Here is a 22933-nt window from a genome sequence, read left to right on the forward strand (position 1 = left end):
CACTTAGACTTATGACCTTGTTACAGTCTTCATTTACAAAATTAAGAAAGACATTAGATGTAATTGTGTGTCAACTTGGTAAGAGGTAGAGTTGTGACAGGTGGTCTTATCTACTCGATGACACTTGAAGACCCTAAGAAACACAACTCTAGGAATGTCTGTGATGTAATTGTAATTGTAATTACATGTAATAAATATGTAATTGAATTTGTTTCTTCTTAATTATTTGTTTTATTTTTGAGAATATAATATAATACAATACAATACTGCCATTTCCCCTTACCTTTCCTCCCTCCAAACTCCCCCATGGCTCTTTCAAATCCATGGACTCCTTTTTTATTCATTGTTGTCATGTATATGTATGTATATGTATATACACATATATTCCTAAACACATAAATACTAACTGCTCAGTCTATATGGTATATGTAAGTTTTCAGGGCTGACATTTGGTATTAGATAACCAATTAGTGTGATCTTCCCTAGCCTCAATCCGACACATAGAACCATAGGCAATTATCTCTTAGAAAAAAAGCAACTGGGTTCATCATTTATATTAGCAATAAAAACTTCAAATACCTGCCCAAATATATTTCAGAACTGTTGTCTTGATGTCACACCACTTAGACTTATGACCTTGTTACAGTCTTCATTTACAAAATTAAGAAAGACATTAGATGTAATTGTGTGTCAACTTGGTAAGGGGTAGAGTTGTGACAGGTGGTCTTATCTACTTGATGACAGTGGAAAAATAGAAAGAATCAGTCTAGGCTGAAATGGATTTGAATGTACCACCTCTGATACTATTACCATGTGTTCAAAACTCTCAGTGAGCAACACTGTCTTCATATGCCCCACTCTAGGGTGGTTTTAGCTTGTGCTCTTTGATACAGTAATGGAGACTCTGTATGTAAAGTGTGACCAAACAAATTTGGCCAGGGTATGATTAAAGCATCCATTAACAAAACAATTCATACCCCTGAAGAACAAACTCATGGAAGAAAAACACATTCAACCACACACACACACACACACACACACACACACACACACACCCACCCCACTTAGAATGGAATATTTGGGGATCTGGGAAGGCAGCTCACTCTTGTAAAGCACTTGCTGGACCTCAGTGGCATCCCCAGCAGCCATATAAGGTGCACACTTGTGATCCTAGCACTGAGGCGTGGAGACAGGGAGGTCCCTAAGGCTTAACAGCAAGCAGCCAGTGTAGCCAAGTGCGTTGCTTTAGGTTCAGTGAGAAACTCAAAACCTAAAGCATACACTTATCACATGCATGCATACACTCGCATGTACACACACATGCATACAAATTTTTAAAATGTAAAAAAGGCAGTTTATACAGGTTTTTAAATAAGTTGTAATGCCATACATTTAAAAATGAATTTTGAAAACTTCACTGAACATCTAGTGCCTTGAAATACATTACATGATTAAGTACAGAATATACTTTTTAAACCTAAACAGGGTTTTTTTCTTCAAAAGGATAAATAAAAAAGTGAGAATCTGTAGGAACATATAAAATATCCTGGGAAAAATTATTGAGTAGAACCCAATAATATATCCTCTCAGACAATTTCTCTTTAGTAGGACCCTAATACCACCATTCTCCAAACCTACCAACATGAGAAAATGTAATATTTCTAAAAATAAAAAGAAAATTTAATATCACTTGCACAACCTGAGTATGTTCTTCCAGTGAGGAACATACATCTATGTGAACTGTTAGAGCACAGTTATAAAGAAGAAAAACTAAAACTTTCCAATTCTATCTTTTCATACTCAAAAATATATGTTCTTGCTACTCTATTTTCTACCATTAACTGATACCAAGTAGCAAAGCATTCCTTAAAACTAAGGTTACCAAGGGCTTGAGACTTGTCTCAGTGGTTAAGGGCACCTGCTGCTGTCCCAGAGGGCCAGAGTTTGATTCCCAGCACCTGTGTCAGGGGGCTCTCAGTTGACTATCTGTAACTCTAGTTCTAGGGACCCAAATTATTGTTTTGGCCTCTTCAGGCATTCACACATCCTTGCACCTACGCACAAATGTACACATAAATAAAAATAAAACCTTTAAAATTAAAGCTAAGATTACCAGGGTAAAAGCAGCTCACTCTCTCAAACGCAGAGTTCTCCAGATCAGTTAGTTTCTGGTTTTCCACATTAGATCATGAAGTGTTTTGTGTTCTACTTACTTGTTAGTCCAGTTCTAAAGTGTCACTACAGAGAACATTAGCTCTGTTGTTTGGTTGGGTTTTTTGAGACAGAGTCTATATAACTCTGAATAGCCTGGAACTTGCTATGTAGTACAGGCTGGTTGAGCTCACAGAGATCTTCTGCCCCCTGCCCCCTGCCCCCTGCCCCCTGCCCCCTGCCCCCTGCCCCCTGCCCCCTGCCCCCTGCCCCCTGCCTCTCTAGGTTTACAGGTGTATGCCACCATGCATGGCAATCACTTTTAGCTCTCTAATGCTGTCTTAACAAATTATTTTTCCTTCAGAAGATGTATAGTTCATAAAACCTTTAACATTTTAAAAGATCATTTCAGCAAGAAAACATATACACACAAACTACACACAGCACACACACATAGACATACACAAAACACACAAATGTGTGTACACACATGTGTACACACACACGCAGGCACCATTTCCTTCCATGACTTCAATTATACTCATTATTTCACATTTAATTTCAGTTTTCATTCTAAACCTCAATTTCTGGCAGCCTATAATATTATATGTGCATGTCCCTAAGACAATTCCAACTTAGGAAGTGAATGACCACTCTTCCAGGTATTCTGCTTCTTGTGTTCCTTCCTCACACACAGGACTATTGAGGAGGCAGAAAGCACATCTCATTCCTACTTCTTTAAGAGATCTGTTTCTCTCACGACTTCACAGCTTCTGAGGGTGGGTCTCACCTTCGTACTCTTTACCAGTCCCTGTCTCTAGCCTTAGGTCCTCACAGTCCGTCTTTCATGTGGATTTACAGTTGACATAATGCTCATTCTAAAACAGAGGTCCAGCTGTAACCTCTTCTTACATCATCATGGCTATAAAGTCCACGGCCAACATCTCATGTATCTTTGTGATTGGTTGTTACTCCATTCATATATAGCTCTTTGCAGCCTATGCTCCAGCCATAAACTCTGGAACTGTTCGGAAATTCTCCCACAAGAGTCAGTGAACTCCAGTGTAAGCTGCTGTTTGTCTATCACAGTTCCAGGGTCCTCTTCCCCTAAGTCCTTCTCTGGCTTATTTCTAGTCATCTTTTATAAAAAATTAGACATGTCGCTCCCTGGAAGGCTTCCTAGACCTCTCTCCTCCTGGCCCAAGCCCCAGGCTGCATCAGCCATGCTTCTGATAAACCCCAGTAACACATGGCACCTTATGGAGCAACCCTGGACTATAATAGTAGGATCTTCTCTCTATTACTCCATGGACCCATTTACCCTCAGTTTTTATTATATCTCCCAGGGCGTGTCAATAAATATTTGTTGAAAGACTGGATGACAGATGGATATATTAATGAAACAGTTCCCTTAGAATAGAGAAAGCCCCTACTTCAATGATACAGTCTTTGCTAAAAACATTATATAAAAACAGACTAGACTTGCCTTCAAGGATCAGTTTATGAGCTAAAAAGGGACTTTTGTATTTTTTCAGTTTTCCTTATGGAATCTTCTTTTATTGTTTAACAAGAAAAAATCATGGGTAACATTATTATCCAGCTTTATGAACAAGAAGCACACAGCTTATTCTCAAAGACTGACAATGGCACTAAAACATGTGCCCCCAAAATACCTTAAATAAACTGGGCTTGGTGGTGCACACTTTTAATCCCAGCACTTGGGAGGCAGCAGCAAACAGATCTCTGGGAGTTTGAGGCCAGGCTGGTCTACATACTGTTTCAGGTCATCCATTGTGAAACTTGTCTCAAAAAACAAAATGAACATATAACATTCCAAGGCAATGGGTTTAATATGTTTGAAAGAAAAAAATTATTCTTACCACTTTATTTTGATACTAGATTTAAACAGTATCAGTGAATATGAATCACTAATTCATGATGGAAAAGAAAAGTTTAAAACATTAGCTAGTGGACTGCACACATTCTTTCTAAAACTTGCTTAAAACATTTCAACATTGGATTTTAAGGTTTTGGCTTTCTAGGAAAAATCTGAGAAAATCCTCTTATTTTATTCTGAGTCAGGTAACCCACAGTTACACATTTAAACATTTTGGTTAAGCAGGTCTTGTCTACCAGCCTCAGAACATACTTCCATTATTTAGATAGTGTGGTTAAGCACATCTTGTCTACCAGCCTCAGAACATACTTTCATTGCCAAGCTCTCGCCAAGGGATGTAATGTTCTCAGACTTTTTATCCAGACACGCTTGCAGGCATTCCTTTTCTTTAGCCAGGTCATTGAGGGTTGCACCAAGAATGCTGATTTCTTCTCGCTGTGCAATATTTTGCCTCGTGAAATTATCTAGATAATTATAAAGGTGTTGTTTTAATCAAGATAGAATCTTTTTTTCTAGTTAATCAGACTGAAATATTTTCCAACTAGTTGTCCTGTGTTACCCAATCACTTAAGAATGCTATATCCCAAATAAAATCTTTTCTGTGATTACAAACAATAGTGAATCACAAACTTCTAAATGTCCATTAGAATAAAAGCACAATTAATGTCTTTGAATTATAGAAAGGGGAGCTTAACATCAGCATCGTATCAGACTGCTCTATATGGTGAATGAATGAGACAGTGGAACACTGAAGTGACCTACAGATTTTTTCCCATTAATTTCCTCTCCCTTCTAGACTAGAATGAATATTGAATATAAAGTTGACAACAAAATTTAATAAAATATTATATCAAATCAGCTTTAGAGCCAATTGCTTCCCAATATTTTCATTCTCCCTTATTTTTCTAAAATTTCTAAGAAATAAAAACATCTGTGGTATCCTCTTTGTGAGAACTAACTCTGACAAGCCAATGTCAATGTTGAAGGCATGAATAACTTGTTCAAAGCAGAGATTTTTTAAACTGCTTTATCATCCAACTCTATTAGAACCACCTAGAAAATAGAAAATTGTATGCTTTCCATGGTCCTACTGAATCAAAAAAATCTGATAGTGGGCACAGCAACTTGTATTTTGGCAAGCACACTGTGCCCTACACCTCCACAGTGGCTCTAATTCACACACAGTGGGATCTGCTGGAGAGGTAGATTCTCTAGGACAGCAGAACTACCCAGCATGAACCTTCAGCAAGTCTAGCTCCAGTGATCTTTGTTAGCCTTCTAAGAGACTATGTCACGTGCCAGAGTTTGAGAACCACTCTTCCAGGACTCTAAGAAGAGAATACTGGTAGAATAGTCCTCTAGAACAGTGCATATGGAGTTAATCCTGACAAGAGCCATTCCATTCTATCATATATAGTACTTAACAATGTCATGCCTTTCTAGATGGGCAGTAATGACTCCCAGGCAACACACATGTTTTAATGTTTCTATATCTAAGTATATTTCTACTGAAAACCAGTCAACCTATCATCCAGCTATCATGGTGATATCAACATGGCAATGTAGGATTCATCTGAGAGAATGGTCTCTTGGTATGCCACATTTATTGATGTGGAAAGACACTTCTGACTTGGGAGTGGGAACATCATCTAGGCAATAGGCCATGAACTGTATAAAAGATAGAGAAAGCAAGCTGAGCAGCAGGCATGCTCTGTTACTTTCTTCTGCCTGTAGACATGTCTGCAGCTGCTTTAAGATCCAACTGGCTTGACTTTCCTGCCACAATGAGCTAGTAGTTTTGAACTGTGAGCTAAGATGAACTCTGCCTCGCTTAAGGCTCTTTTTGTCAAGAGTACTTTATCACAGCAAGAGAAAAAGAGACCATTAATATCCATGTCTTTTAAACTCCAGTAAGCCTTAGCTTGATGCCTTCATATCTCACTGGAGCTGCCACTTTGTTCCCTGATACTTTCTATTTCACTGTATACTGCTTGTTTGAATTTTTTGTTTTGTTTGTTTTTGAGACAGGGTCTCATGGCATAACCCCAGCAGCAGGCTTGGGACTTGTTGGAACTCCTGATCCTCCAAGTTCAACCTCCAAATGCTGAGACTGTGGGTATGAACTACCATGCTGGATTCTTGCTAATTTTTAATCGTTTGGAATTACAAATAAAATCACTTGGATAAAGTTTCCTACATGTGTTGATGTTATCACACCTAACTCTTCTTAGAAGTACCAGGTAAATTTTTGCTGGGCTTATGGGAGATAAAATTGTTTCTAATTGGAATTTTCAGAAAAAAAACCTTCCCTAGAGAAGAACACACCAATTGATTATCCAATACAAAATGTCTCAAGAGCCTAGCCTTTTATTTTGTGTAGCCATATATATATAGACATCTGCACTGCTCTGTCTGTCATAAAGGCTCAGGTTGGCTTTACTTCACAATAGACACTACCATTGGTGGGCATCCCACAGTCCTGGCATCGTCAATATGAGGAGGTCTCAATGCTTTCCTGGACTCACTTCAAGGATTCTGACCCTACCTATTGGTGCAAGTGTGTGTGTGTGTGTGTGTGTGTGTGTGTGTGTGTGTGTGTGTGTGTGTGTTTGTGTGTGTGTGTATACAAGTCTCCAGACCTTCCTGTTCTTTCCTACTTCTGTTTGAATTCCCATTCATTCCTGAATCGCTGCTTCCTCCACAAATAACACTCCAAGCTTTGCTTGTCACTGTTACCAAAACAGCCAGGGAGCTAAAGCCGACTGACAGTTTTTAGCTCCATGTTATTTCATTTTCCAAAAGTCTCTAACAAGAGATCACACCCTTTGCTTTAAAGCACCTTTCTTTCCTGCCTTCCAAATAGATCCAATTCTGGTTTTTTTTTCCCTATTTCTCTGGTTTCTTATGCTGTTTTGGATTCTCTTGTCCTTATTCTCTGCTTTTTTTCCCCCTCCCCCTAGGTGACTTCATGGTTTTAAAATACCCAATTATATAAGGCATATTTTTATAGTATCTTTCATATTGTCTCTGAATATTTCATGTCTCAATCAGTAGCAAATCAACCTACCTAACTACTCATGCTAACATTTACTAAACAACAGAAAGGAGTTTTAAGGAATTATTTTTGAGATTATAATGTAATTACATCATTTGCCACCCTTTCCTTTCTTTCCCTCAACCTCCCACATAGTTGCCTTGTTCTGTTTCAAATTTATGGCTTTCTGTTTTTAACTGTTGTTATGTATATGTATGTGTATAAATATTTAAATTCAACCTGCTCAGACCACATAGTGTCACTTGTATGCATGTTTTCATGGCTGACCATTTGGTATTGGATAATCAATTAGTACACTCTTCTCTGGTAAAGAAGATTTTTCCTGAGAATATCAAATACTAAAAATAATTTCCATTTTGGTTTTCCATGATAGGATTTCTCTGTATAGCCTTGGCAGTCCTGGAACCAGACCAAAACCAGGTTGGGCACAAACTCACAGAGATCCGCCTGCCTCTGCCTACCAAATACTGGGATTAAAGGTATATGTTACCACTGCCCAGCCCTAACGTTCTCTTCTTTAGTCTTCCATAATCCAGACAAAACTTATCTGCTGCTTGTAATAGCAATAAGATGTTCCCATCAACATAAGTGGGAGTTTTTAATCAAAGCAATTTTTTGTAAAATCAAATACTATTGTAGATATAACTAAATATGTGAACATTTTCTACCCAAAGTGAAAATACATATACATTACAATGCCTTTCAATAGCTCTAAGCTACAATATTATACAAATAGAATGAGATTACAATTAATTATCATACAGAAAAGGGGGCTGTGGCTTTAACTATCTCTTGATTAATGAAATTCAAGTCTTAGCTGAGTAGTTTGGGTTCTAAATTTAAGCTTTTAAATGTTACAGTCAAATAAAACTGAATTTTCCATTATCTTATTCATAAACTTAAGTCTAAGGGCCTCTCCCTAAGTGTGTGTGTGTATATATTTCATGTATGTATTTTACATATACTTTATATATATACACTTTAGTTGTAATATAGAAAAATGTATATTTCTACCAAACTTAAAAATAAAAAACAGTAACAGAAAAAAACTTACCAATTTTTTCATCCAAGCACATAATTTTCTCCTGAGTAAGCTGTAGCTCATATTTTTTCTTAGCAAGATGTCGCTGAGTATCAGAAAGATCTTTTTCTGTATTTTCATATAAAAGTCTGAAAATATTTTAATAATAAAAACTAATTCTGGAATTTTTATGTTTTGTCAATGTTTAGTATATTTAAATCCAAAAGCTCTTAAGGACACTAATATGTTTTCCCTTTTAATACTGTCATTCTTATGAAGCCACACTACAGGAAAGGTAGCTCGGCCAGTGAATGCCTTCTGCGGAGACATGAGGACTGAGTTCAGATCCCCAGTATCCAAATAACAGGCTGGCCAAGAAGCATCTACTTGTAATTCCAGCACTGGGGATGGGAGAGGGCAGTGAAAGGCAGATTCCTGGAGCTCACCGATCAGACAGCCTACCCGACTCACAAAGAGAAAGGCTGGAAATCAAAAGTAGGTGGAGAGCAACCAAGGAGGGCTCCCAAAGGTGACTTCTGGCCTACACACACACACACACACACACACACACACACACCATTTTTGCTTTGTTGTGTTTTGCTATGCACATTTTAGCATTATCATATTATAAAGATAAACTGAAACACATCTTACCTATACTCAATATTTAGTATCTTTAAATCTTACAAAGCAGCTCTCCAGACTGTGGTTTTCTGGTTGAAAACTATCACTTACGTGATAATCATGTACTTTGAAACAGGATCACGGATTCCTTGTTATCAAACTTTTAGGTTTATTCTGGGTTTTCACCTTTACAACTAAGTCTCCCATGAACAGCATTTTATTTACTCCACATACATTGTCTGGCGTGTATAAGAACACTGGCACTAGAAGCTGAGGAAGCAGTAGTGAACTAAGTTGGCATTGTCTATACCCTCAGGAAGTCCATAGTCCCCAAGTATAGAAGTAAAAGGACCTCCATTTCTTGATATATGGAAGTCCATTCACCAAAATCACACTCAGGCATCTTAAAGATAATGTGAAGCCACTTTATTTTTATTTTTTGTTTGGTTAGTTGGTTTGGTTTTATGAGACAGGATAAATAGTCTCACATAGTCTGAGCTGTCCAGGAACTTGCTCTGTAGACTAGGCTGGCCTTGAATTGAAAGATTCAACTGCCTCTGCCTCCTAAGTGCTGGAATTAAAGGCATGTGCCATCACTCCCTGACAATTTACACATGTGACAAAATGTATAGTAATTTGTATGAGATGTCTACCTGTACATAATCAGAGCCATGGCACGAATATAGTCATAGTGGGTTTGTCTGACTAGGTGGCCTACAAAAGAAAAGGATGCCACAAGATATCTTTATCACAGAGGGTAAGACTAAAATAGTCCACATAAAGCTACTGAGCTATGCCACTAGTGTAAGAACAGAATCTGGTGGTTGTTAAAAGCCTCAGGGAACTCTTCCTTGTGAAATTCCTAGTTTTAAAGAAAATAAAAGTCAAAGTTGGTTCAAGTTGGATGCATGAAATTGTGTGATACTGACAAAACTTCTCTGGAGACACCACTTTCAGTTCAGGCTCAGAATCAGTCCTGATGGAAAAGGTCCCCCATCCCAAGTCACAGATTGGATTAGGGAACAATGCACTTTTAATAAGAGGTTAAATTAAATTAGATACCCCCAAATTCCAGAGTACAGCACTAATAGAAACTTTAAAACAGACATATTTAAATACAATCATAAAATAGAACACAAAATCAAAAGGCAACATTTTAAAATATAATCACAAAATTAAACTAATATTAAAATTTTAAAAAGAACAAAGCTCAACAGACAGGTTAACAAATAAAGCTAGAGAGACAACTAGCAAAATGGAGCAAACAAATCAGAGGAAATCACCTTTATTAAGAACACAGGTAGGAAGGTAGGAAACAGAGGGAAAGAGACATAACAATGGAAATGTGAAGGTCTGTTATCTACCAAATCAAAATCAAAGAAAAAGACTCAAGGCAATGTTCAAATTAATGGTGTGGTTAATAAAAGATGAACTCTTAGAATAAGGAAGCACTAATCTGAATCTATTGTGGCAAATTTAAATAGGTGTAAGTAAAGAACGTCAAAGGAATGAAAGGAGGGTAGGCATAGATTAACCAAAACTAAGGATATGCAAATATTATGGAATCCCATTTGCAAGTGAGCTAATTAAGAATATAATAACAGGAGCTGTAGAGGTGGAAACACTTGTTGCTCTTGCAGAAGAGTCAAGTTCAGTTCCCAGCACCCAGAAGTGGTTCACATCCATTCCTAACTCCAGTTCAAGAGAGCTAATGTCTTCTTTTGACCTCCATGGGCACCAGACACACATGTGGCACATAGGCATACATGCAGACAAAATACTCATAAACATAAAAGAATATCACAAGAATGGCAAAAGATGTTTGAACAGAGGTATCCTGTGTGAACGGACATGCTCCAGAAGACATGGCTTATTAAATGAAACTCTTAATGTTAGGCTTAGTGTTGTTTCTCTAAATGGTCATGTTGTCAAATTATCTTCTAAATTTTTGTTTGTTTAATCCAGAGATATGAACTGTTCTCAACCTTTGGCTCAGAAGCTTCTTGCTGCAGTACGTAGTTGTTAATGCAAAGGCTCCTACCTGCTCAGAGTGTTGAGAATATGTGACTTGGAATGCTTAGGGAACATCATGAAAGAAAAGGCAGGGAGAATGTAAGATCCAGAGGGTAGACAGGAGTGTTGCAAATGCTGACTTCGGGACATTATATGAGATTGAACACATGAACTCACAACTATGCTTACCTGCATAAGATCAAACCAGTTAAAAATTCTAACATGGTGGTGGGAGTGACTCCCAAGGCCAAACCCCCAGCCAAGGATCTACTGGCAGTTGATTGGTGCTATGAGAGGGAGAGACACCTTTTTTTCCAGGGGTGGCTGTTGGCAGTTTGTCCATGTCTCCAGTAGACAGCACCATGGCCATGTGCACACTGGCAGCACTGACTGGGTGTACTGGATATATATTTTTTTGGAAGACTTGAATGTGTGTGTGTGTGTGTGTGTGTGTGTGTGTGTGTGTATTCGGAGGAAGGGAGCAGAAGAGTTAGTAGTAATAAGTATTGTATATATCTATGGAATTTTCAAGTAAAAAAAGAACTTGACAGGGAAGTAAATTTCACTAAAAACACTATACAAACAGTAAAAATATAATACATACATATACATCAAAGTGGAATTCTTCAATGTCAAGTAAAATGCTTAAAGTCAGAATTAATGAAAACAGGAGAAACAAAAATTAAAACGAGAGAATGGAGCCATACTCATAACTACAGTAAACCAGTGGGTTCTACCTTACATTTGTAGCTCCAAACTGAAAACAAACAAGATGTGCTTTCTTGCTTTCATGGTACCAGAAGGCACCAAGAAAGCCTCCAAAGGAGGGAGGCAGCCAAGAGTCCTACACAGTGATGATGCCTATAATCCACATCAATGGGCATCATGGCAGGAAAACCCTAGGGTGCAGTAGTGGCACACATAGCTTGGTGGTAACCATCAACTCTCTAATTGGACTTAAGACCCACTCAGCAAGACAGAAACCATGTCCTGGAACCCTAGGTAATTACTCAGTGCTAATGAAGTCATGGCTATTAGTGCAGAATCTACAATCATTAATTTACTAAATTAGTATAATCCCCAACAATCTGTAAACATCTGTCCTCATACCCACACTTCACCCCTCATCAAGATTTCTCTTTACAACAGATGGATACCATTACAGCACAAGCAATAGAAATGCAGAACTGTGCCAAAAGATACATCTACAAACATTCCCATACCTAAGACTCAGAAGAGGGGGCAAAATGGTTGTAAGAGTCAGAGGCTCAGGTGGGAGACTGTGTCACCTAGTAACATCAGAAGCTAGACCCATGAAGTCTCACCCACATGCGATCCAAACATGTATGACACCCATGGACTCGCCATGGTAGACAGGAAAGCCCAAAAAAAGAAGAAAAAAGAAATAACAACAACAAAAATCAATAACAAATACAGTATGGCAGGAAAGAGTCCAGCCTTCATCTTGCTAACACACACATACACACACACACACACACACACACACACACACACACACACACCTGGGACATCTGGAGGCACTAAGAACAAGTATCAGCCATGTACAGGCTGCTGCCTGGGTCACCAGTGGCCTACTCTGCATGAGACATTGGCAGCTTTCACCATGAAGGTAACCACCATTAATCCCCACCACAAGTCAGTCAGCTAAATGGGGAGAAGCTGCTATGGCCTTTCTCTCAAAAAGGAGTCATTATTGTCTACTGCCCTTGGGCTGTGACCACTCCTCCAATATCCACATGTGCTTCAAACCACAGAGCAATAAGTAACATAGGCTTGCTTGCCGCTCAGATACCAGAAGCAGCACTTCCACAGGCTAGCACTGCCTTGGGCCTGTCCCATGCGCTGTGCATGCTGTGCATACACATGTGTGCATGTGTGGTACATATGCTCTGCACACTGTAACTCTACCAGTGCTCCACAAACACCCAGGATCAGATATCTGGTATGGAAGCAGGGTGAGCTAGCTGATGCCCTGGGTTCTAGAGTCACTGTCACTCCACACATTTCACTTCCACACAGAGTTCCCCAGTCACCCTACAAAGATCACTACCAGTGCTGCAGCAAACATATCTGTGCATCCATCCTTAGAGCAAAAGCAGCCAAGCACAAGGATACTGGACCTGGGCTCTGGGGCCAGACATGTCCACATATTCTGCACAGGTGTCAAGACAGATGTCCTCATTCATAGTCTCTCCTTGGAGAAAAGAGAAAATGAGGGGAAGATCTGTCTGTGATAGCACCAGCATCACTCAGACGCCTACAGTCATGGCTGCTGAGGACACGTGCCTATAGGCTGTGCTGACACCAACCACAACTGGCACCCTGGTGAAGACTGGCCGCTGTGCCTTCTCCACTGCATGAACTGGATTCTGTACTCACTGCTGTATGAAGATGCTTCCCTGTTGAAACTCAGTGACAAATGTACAGACATCAACTCAAACCTAGAACCAGGAGAAAAAAATGTGACAAAAGCCCTCCCAAAATATAAATCTAGAAGCTACATGACCGAAAATTCAAAATAAATGATTCAAGCAGTTAATCAAGCTGTAAGAGAACATAAATAGACGTGTTAATGAAACCAGGAAAATAACACACACATAAAATATTCACCAGATAGATTACAATTATTGCTAGGAGCCCAACAGAAATCTGGACTTAAAGCAGAAATAAGGAGAAGTAGAAGTGAGGCAGCACCAGCAGCCGTCATGACGAAGCAGAGGAAACAAGCTGTAAACTCACAGCCATGGCACTCAGAAACACTGCTGCTGGAGAAGAAGGTGAAAGAAGAGAAGCTGAGGACTACTCCAGAGAGCTAACAGTCACCTGCAGGGGTGTAGAGAAGACACACACACTAAGGAAACACTGACTGGGACTCTGCACTTTTGGGGAAAATATAAACGTGAAGATATGAACTTCACAAGCCTCTTAGCAAAACCAGGCATGGTATTACACAACACAGATCAAAACTGCAATACCACTTCACTCCTATAAGGACAGCTACCATTTTATTTTAGTTATGTACAATTTTGGTTTCTTTTTATTTCTGTTTTTTTAAAGCCCTCCCTCTTCTCCTCCCAGTTCCTTCCTACCTTCCCTCCATTCAGACACCCTTTTTGTCTCTTATTAGAAAAGAGCAGGCTTTGAAAGAGAATATTGAATTATAAAAAAATTATAAAACAAAAACTATCACATCAAAGATGGACAAGACAGACCAACAGAAGGAAACAAGCCCAAAAGAAGGCACAAGAACCAGAGCCGCACTCATTCACACAGGCAGGGGTCCCATAAAAATACTAAGCTGGAAGCTGTAACCTACACGCAGAGGCTGCTGCAGACCCAGACAGCCCCTGTGCCTGCTGCTCCAGGCTCTGGGAATTCATATGAACGTTGCTCACATTTGCTCATAGAAGGCCTTGTTTTCTTGGTGTCCTCCATCCCCTCTGGGTCTTACAATCTCTCTGCCTCTTCTTCCACCAGGTTCCCTGAGCTCTGAAGGGAGGAATTTGATGGCGACAACCCATTTGGGGCTCCATGTCCCAAGGCCTCTCACTCTCTGCATGGTGTCTGGCTGTGGGCCTCTGTGTTTGTCCCCATCTGCTGCAGGAAGAAGCTTCTCTGAGATGGCTGAGCAAGGCTCTCGTCTACGTGTATAGCATTTTACATTTTTTAAAAAGTGTTTCAAACACTGAAAGACACAGCTACCCCGCTGACCTAGTGAAGTCACTTGTGTGCATATTCACCCGAAAGGTATCTGTCTTTGGCAGGCAGCTGCCCTTCCATGTGAATGACACTGTGGTCAGTTTAAAAGACTGATGAATGCACTGGTAAACCTCATGATAATTACAATGAACCAAACCTAATGCACAAAAGAGAATGAGATTGAAGCCTCAATACAGAAAACCACTAGCTCAGAAATACAGAAGAAAAGGGACAAAGAGCCAGAAAAGAACTGCCTAGTTACCAGCACTACGCAAGTACTTACCTGCACCAACAGGGGCTGGGAGCAGTGGGCAGAGCAGGCAAGTTCACAAAGGATCATTTCACAATATATATGTAGCAAAACATTATACTGTAGTCTTTAAATGCATATGATTTTTATTATTCCACATTAAAGCTAAAAATTTTTATAAAATTTAAAAATAGAACTATACAACATAAAAAAGCTGGTGTTAAAAATGAACTGCATACCAAATGCCAGCGGGAATGTGCAACTACTGAAAAACTCAACACTACTATAGAAATATACAGTATTACAGCCACACTGAGAAAGACTCTAATGGTTTCTGGAAAGGAAAATATATCTTATAACTTAGCCATTTATTCCTAGATATTATTCCAAGAAATAAAACATATGCCCACACAAAGACTTACATAGGGAAGAACTTAGTGGCTTTATTCATTATAGCCCCAGACTGGAAACAACGCAACTGTCAATGTACATACCCACGTAGTGGCACACAACTCAGCAATCAAACAGTATAAAGTATACACGGCAGGGATACATGAGAACAGATCTTAAAATATCCACACTGAGGGAAAGCAGCCTGGTTAAGCATCATATACGATATGATTTCATTGGTTTAACTTTTTAGAAAATTCAAACATTTCCATGCCTGGAATAAAACCAATGGTCACCTGAGAATCACCAGTGTGTGTGAAATCATAGGAGTAGATGTTAACAGTCCAGAATAAGGCTAGAACCTTGATTGTGTGATGGCTTCAAAGGTCAAAGTTTTCCAACTTTAGTATATCAAATATTGACCTTTTAGTGTATATGCTACAGTTATACATCAGTGAAAGTTTTCAAATAAGCAACCATACATCAAAATAAATAAATAAATAAAAATAAATAAAACAAATCTCGTGAGAGTGTTGGGCAGGGGTACTGCAAAAGTGCTGAGCCACACAGCAAGGTCCTGCACCAAAAGGAACAAAGCACAGCCAGGTTACTACACATTTGTAAGAACTTCTAACACAGAAGTCCTTTGTGATGAAACTGAAAATGCCAGGTATAAACACTACCAGCTGAGCTCAGTCACACAGGAAACCTCCGTGCTACATTGAACAGATTCTGGCTAGAAGCAGTTCTAACTAAGCTTTTCCCTTTCTATATGTGACAAACCTTTCCTTACTTCTCTCATATTGCCCAAGGTTTGCTTTGTGGTGGTTTTCTTGCTCTCGTATCACTTGTATTTTGTGTAAGCTTCCAATAGCGTTATGAGGAAGAAGTTTTCCAAGGAAAAGCTAGGGGTTTGAGTAATTATCTGTCCCAACAAGTGGTTCCTTGAAGATCAAGGGCAGATTCTGGGAACTCACATATGGCCCAATTATTTTCTGTAGATTTAATAATATATTACACATTCACATCAACCAACATTTTTCATGTCTACAGATAAAGAGAAATTTATCTCTACTATAACTTGAATAGTTTTGTTTCACATTAACAAATATGAATGTAGAATTTCGGGTATGTAGGCATCTTCCTGCCCACACTCTGCTCTCGCAGCAATCCTCCTGCTGTTACACTAGTGCAATGAGAGGGTTAATCAATTTACTCCTATGGTAGAAACAACCTTTTCCTTAAGGTTTTGAGTCTGGGCTTTCTTAAATTGTTCAGATCTTAGAAAAGAATTTAAAAGTATAAAAGTACATTAAACAATAAAATACCAAAGTTAAGTATCTCTGTTTTCAGAGGGCTGTATAAAAACATTAAACTTGACACATGTTGCAAACATAAGTTTAGAATGAGTGTAGGAGTGTTTTAGTGATTTGGGGACACCATTACATCTACAACTGCTTCCTATAAATGCTTTCATAAATTGACAATGACAGATAATTAAGTTTTCATTATGAAATGTACTATAAAACAGGGAAGTTCAGTACAGCAAATTGTTGGTTGTTTAACAGCAATGTGGTGTTTACCTCAAAGAATTATTCTCTGCTTTTTGTCTGCCAAGCTCACTCTCGGTGTCCATTGCCTTTCTTGCTAATGATTTCATTTCTTTTTCCACAGTGGTTATTGTTTCCTTCATCAAAGTCATGTTTGACATTTGTTCCATGCGCTCATCATCAAGCTATACAAGTGGAATGACACAGTTAGCCACCATCAGTGTGCAGCCTTATTGGTCCTAGCAGCAGAGAAACACTCCTTCTACTAAGTGCAGCTAATGGAAGACTCAACATAATGAGACAATGACTTGGGTAGACCTGAGCACTGCCGAAGCTTTTACAAATAAAGTATTATATAACAGGAATAAAAACAAGTCACAACATAGTGTTTCTATAAAGTCTGTCTATCTTAGTATGTCAGTCTACCTGGTTCAATTTGACTATATATATAATGAATAGGCAAAAAGATTAATTCATTGTCCAAGATTAATATATTACATATAAAGTAGGATTATGAAAATAATTTTTCTCATGTTTTTTACATATAGGAAATACCTCAAATGAACATATCAGTGCATTCAAAGCCTTAGCTGTTTCTGTACCTGAAACACTGCAAATATATATCTAGAGCATCTCAAATGCTTGATATATTCATATTTGGCAATATTATCTGTAACTGAACATGGAAATCAGAAAAAATGAAAATTTGGCCAAGTGTAGTGGTACTATAATGCTGACACTCAGGAGGCTGAAGCAGAAGAATCATGGGTTCAAAATCAACCTGGGCTACATAATGAGACCTGTACACCGCTCCCCCCAATAAATAAATCCCAATTAATTAAAAATAATATTCCTGAGACTATATCCTAAAAATAAAAACAAAATAATCTTTGCATCCAAATACACCAAAAATAAAAAGCTGTGGCCCCTGTTTCTAGAGGAGACTAACTGTGTGAACAGGTGACATAGGATTAAGGAAATAACACATCATGCAGACCACCTTAAGTAGTTTAGGACTGCAAACACCATCTTAGAAAACTACAAGAACTCTTCCTAACACAGTACAAAGAGACAGGGAAGAGCACAGGAAGCAGGAGCAAGGGTTTTGTTTTACGCTGTGAACTGTGCACTCCAGCTCCTCTATCCGCTGTTCCAAGTGAGCCTTCTCGTTGAACGCTGTCTCTTGAGCAATCTGTTTCAGACACAAGCACAACAAAGCAGGCTCAGTGACACTGCCCCCATGCGATACCACTGAAGACACACACAACACTGACACACCTTGAGCCTTTCTCTCAGACTGTCTCGCTCTGTGGTCATTCTTCGTAGGTCAGTGAAGGCTACATCTCTCTCCGTCTCTACCCGACGAAGAATAGCATGTGCCGTGGTTGACTTAGGAGACTTACAGCTTTTCACCATTTCTCGTCGAAGTCGAGCAATTTCTTCCTGCGCCTATGATAGAAATACATAGAATTTTTAAAAAGAGAAACTTAAATTACACATACAGTATATCCAGGTGATTAAAACTGAAACCAGAATAATATACAAGCAAGTAAATAAGGAAATGGGTCAAGAGTTCACAAATGAGTGCAAGCATACATGTGTGTGTGTGTATGTATATGTGTGTGTGTATGTATATACATACATGTATATAGTGTGTATATGTGAATGTGTATAATGTATGTGTAGCTAAAAAATAGATTTGGTATGTTCCACTTACCCACTGTGAGATACAAATTTGACTTCAACATACCTCAGGTGGAATATCTGTCTAATGACCACTCCACAGTGCTTATCTTTCTTTCTCTATTTTTGCTATATCTCTTTATATGCTATTTCTATGTCTTGGGTACATCTGCCCTGATAGGACATTCCACCAGTCCTTACTCACAGTCCAACATGGTCTCTGAACACTTACTCAACAATCCTGAGGCCTCAGATCTGCTGCATATCTACAGCTGATTTTATGTTCCACTTTGCTTCCTGACTCTCAATTTTGATCATTATCTACCCAGCTGGTATGTTGGTTTGTTTATGCTTGGCCCAGGGAGTGGCACTATTAGGAGGTGTGGCCTGGTTGGAGTAGGTTTGTCACTGTGGGCATGGGGTTTAATACCCTCCTAGTTGCTTGGAAGCCAGTATTCTGTTAGCAGCCTTCAAATGAAGATGTAGATTCTCAGCTCCTCCTGCACCATGCCTGCCTGGATGCTGCCATGTTCCTGCCTTGATAGATACTGGAATGAATCTCTGAACCTGTAAGCCAGCTCAATTAAATGTTGTCCTTACTAGAGTTGTCTTGGTCATGGTGTCTGCTCACAGCAGTAAAACCCTAACTAAGACAGAAGTTGGTACTAGGGACTGGGATATTGCTGTGATAGGCCTGACAATGTTTTTGTTTGGAAGAATGTAGATTTGGGGACTTTGGATTTGGAAAGCAGTGGAATCCTGTAGGTGGGGCTATAGGCTAACCTACTAGGACTATGGAAGACTTTGTTGCTGAGGGTGATTTGAACAGTGCAGACCTGGCCCAAGAGGGTTCAGTGGAGAAGAATCTCAGTGTACAGCATAGAAACTCTTTTTCTGTGGTGTCCTGGTGGAGAGTGTGGCTGCTTTTACCCTTGTCTGAAGAGTCTACCTGAAGCTAACATAAAGAAATTATATTAATTGCATTGATAAAGGAAGTCTCCAAAGAGCCCAACAAAAATTGTCCTCTGGTTAAGTCTCATGAAGAGCTTTTTGAAGAAGCAGAGCAAGCTTAGAAAGGAAAATACAAAAATGTATGGTTCAGGTAATAACAAAGGGGCACTGGGAAATGAATTGGACTGAATCCTATGTTCACAGAGATAAAGAGATTAAGGGACTAGTGATCTCAGGGCATGATCCCACCTAACTAAGCTTATTGTGTGTGTTTGCAGTTGAACAAGGAATACTTTTGATTTTTAATCTGGAATGAAGTACAATTCAGAAGTGGAGGGCACACTTGTGGTCCAGATCCTGAGACTGGAAAAAACAGGCTTTTGATCTGGATCTTGAGGAACAGTGGCCATAAAAAGCTCAGGCCCAGGCACGGTGGTACATACCTTGCATCCCAGGAGACAATGCCAAGCAGATCTCTGAGTTCAAAGCCAGCCTAGGTCAGAGCAAGTTCCAAGTAAAGAAAAAGCTTAAATCCAGGCATGGTAGTATAGACCTTTAATCTCAGCATTCAGGAAACAAAGCCATGCAGATCTCTTAGTTTAAGGTCAATCTATAGAGCAAGTTCCAGGTTGGCAGTGAGAAAGCTGGTGATAGACTAAGGGAAGCCATGTTCCAGGCCCAGCAAGAAGAACACAGCAGCTTTGGCTATGTGGCTCAGGCTTTAGAGTCAAGCATTGAAGGGACTACTGGGACAACTGATGCTGGTTACCTGGAACTAAGAAATCAGCAGTATTAAGAAGAGACTAGCATCACCGAGGTGAAATTTTCTGGAAAGTGTTTTCTGAGAGTACAAAGAAGCTGTGTTCCAGAGATAGCCAAGGTTGTACCTTGTGGTGCAGCTGTACTTGGTGATGTGTAAGAGTCAGTCAGGTGGAACTGGTTTTGAAGACATGAAGGGATCATGAAGAACAACTGAGGCTTGACACTGTGAGGCCATGGAAGGCCACTGGTGAAAGTGCAGCCTCAGTTGCAGTTGACAGCCCAAGACTTAAGGGTTCATGCAAAGAAGTTGAGGCTTGGCAACATGAAGAGAGCCTATGAGAGCTATTGGTGAAACTTAATTGCAGCAGAAGATCCCAGTGTATTGATGATGCCAGTACCATGGGATGATCGCAAGAAGAGCAGCAGCAGTTGAGTGGAGTCAACCAGAACCTAGACTGCTACAGAGGGCAGAGCTGGAAATGTTATCTAAGCCTCTTGGAGGACCCCAGAAGATCATATGTGAACCCCAGACATTGAAACAAGAAGCTGTGAAGCTAAAGTTGACTTGGAGACTCAAAGATGTTAAAGATGCCAGAGCTATGGAATATCTGCCAAGGAAAGCTGCTAACAGAAAGTGGAACCGGCTCAGGAGAAAAAAGTTTGTTGCAGTCAACAAAGATGAAAAAGGAGTTAGAGATCTAAAGACAGCTTTGACATCAGCCTTGGAGATACAGAGTTTGTTGTTTGCCCAGTTGGTTTCCTGTCTTGATTTGGGGATTAGAGTTAAGTGATTGGATGAATCTCAGAAGAGACTTTGAAGTTTGGACTTTTATCATTGTTGAGACTGCTATAGACTCTGGGGACTTTGGAAGTTGGAATAAATGTACTTTTTTATTATGCTGTGGATAGGTATGGCCACCATAGCCTCATGTGTTTGAACAAGTCTTTGGGGGCTAGGGAGTGGAATGTGATGGTTTGCATATGTTTGGCCCAGGGAGTGGCACCATTAGGAGGTGTGACTTTGTTGGAGAAGGTGTGGTCTTGTTGAAGTAGGCGTGGCCTTGTTAGAGTAGGTGTGTCATCCTAGCTGCCTGGAAGCCAGTATTATGCTAGGAGCCTTCAGATGAAGATGTAGAACTCTCAGCTCCTCCTGCACCATGCCTGCCTGGATGCTGCCATGCTCCTGCCTTGATGATAATGGACTAAACCTCTGAACCTGTAAGCCACCCCCAATTAAATGTTGTCCTTTTAAGATTTGCCTCGGTCATAGTATCTGTTTACAGCAGTAAAACCCTAAGACAGATGATCTCTTGGTTTCAAAAAAGGATATAAATTTCTCAATATCTATACTTGCCCTACCTACAAGATAGATGTGCAGGGATGAATATGGAGCAGAGATTGAGGGAATGCCAACCAATGACTGGCCCAACTTGAGACTCACCCTATGGGAGAGAGCCAGCTCCTAACACTATTAATGATACTCTGCTATGCTTGTAGACAGGAGCCTAGCATAGCTGTTATCTGAGAGGCTTCATCCAGCAGCAGATAGAAAAAGATAAAGACCCACAGCCAAATGTCAAGGGCAAGAGCTTGGGGAGTCTTGAAGAAGAGTTGGGGGAAGGATTGAAGGAGGTGGAGAGGTCAAGGACACCACAAGTAGATCTACAGAGTCAACTAACCTGGGCCCATGGGGGTCACAGAGACTGAACCACCAACTCAAGAGCATGCATGGACTAGACCTAGGCCACCTATAAACATGTAGCAGATGTGCAGCTTGGTCTTTGTGTGGGTTCTCCAAACAACTTCGAGTGGTGCCTGTCCCTACTCTGTTGCTTTTGCCTTTGGATCCCTTTCCTCTAGCTGGGCTACCTTGTCTGGTCTCAGTGGGAGAGGATGCACTTAGTCTTAATGAGACTTGATGAGATGAAACTTCTCTGAGGAGAAGGGGAGTGGGAGGCTGAATGGGAGAAGGAGGTGTGAGGGTAGATCTGGGTGGAAAGGAGAGAGGGGGTGCCATTGGGATATAAAGTGAATAAATTAATGAATGAATGAAAAATGATTACATTGAAAAACAAAAGAGTCCCTGAGGCCAGGGCTGTGGATACAGCCCAGTGGTAGAGTACTTGCCTAGAGTTCACAAGGTCCACCACAATCAAAGAAAAGGAAAAGAGAATGTCTTAGGAAAAAATACAATTCCAAGTGTTAGATTAATTTAACTGGCATGTTTACTTGCGGTCATAAAACCTACACAAAATTATAAACCTCTAGAAGTGAATACTGTTACTTATACAATCTGTGTATTTATATGCTTACCTGCTCATAAAGAAGGTAGGTCTTGTCTCTCTCAGATGTGAGAACCTTGACGTTGCCCTGGATTTCTGCCAAATGACGCTCATATTTTTCCAGCATACACTTCAGTTCTTCACGGTCTCTTGCAGTTGACTTCAAAAGCTCTACATCACAGTTTGCAGCCTAGAATTATTATTTAAGATATCTCAAGTTCTCGCTTTACTTTTTGCTGCTGAGACAGAGTCTCAAATAGTTCAAGCTGACCTTGAACTCACTAAGAAGCCAGGGTTAGTCATTAATTCCTGATCCCCCTGCCTCTGGCTCCCAGGGGCTGAGAGGATACTTGTGTGCAGCAGCACTCCTGGTTTGAGATTCTTTCTCTTACAGCCCTAAGGAGACAGTGTGGCTGCTGGCCCTGCAGTCTCTCCTTAAGTGCCATCACTAAGGAATGAGGAACAAAAGCCAAACCACCTTCTACAGCCCCATCCCAAACTGCACCAAACTGGTCTACTTAGCGCCCAGTCACAACTTTCACTGGGAATAAAGAGCTTTGTTGTTCACCGAGCCATCAGAGACC

The 22933-nt window shown here is 39.9% G+C and overlaps 1 protein-coding gene across 1 annotated transcript in view; it reads right to left on the bottom strand.

The window, feature by feature from the left end:
• Positions 1-22933, bottom strand: part of Tsga10 (testis specific 10) — a 90603-nt gene that overhangs the window by 39946 nt on the left and 27724 nt on the right. The window contains exons 6-11 of the mRNA XM_021197678.2: positions 22381-22539; positions 17950-18120; positions 17786-17863; positions 16705-16856; positions 8158-8273; positions 4358-4512 (exon numbers count right to left, since the gene is read on the bottom strand). Of these exons, the coding sequence (XP_021053337.1) occupies positions 4358-4512; positions 8158-8273; positions 16705-16856; positions 17786-17863; positions 17950-18120; positions 22381-22539 (831 nt within the window). The remainder of the gene's footprint in view (positions 1-4357; positions 4513-8157; positions 8274-16704; positions 16857-17785; positions 17864-17949; positions 18121-22380; positions 22540-22933) is intronic.

Source organism: Mus pahari, chromosome 5, assembly GCF_900095145.1.
Source record: "Mus pahari chromosome 5, PAHARI_EIJ_v1.1, whole genome shotgun sequence".
NCBI classification, from domain to species: domain Eukaryota; kingdom Metazoa; phylum Chordata; class Mammalia; order Rodentia; family Muridae; genus Mus; species Mus pahari.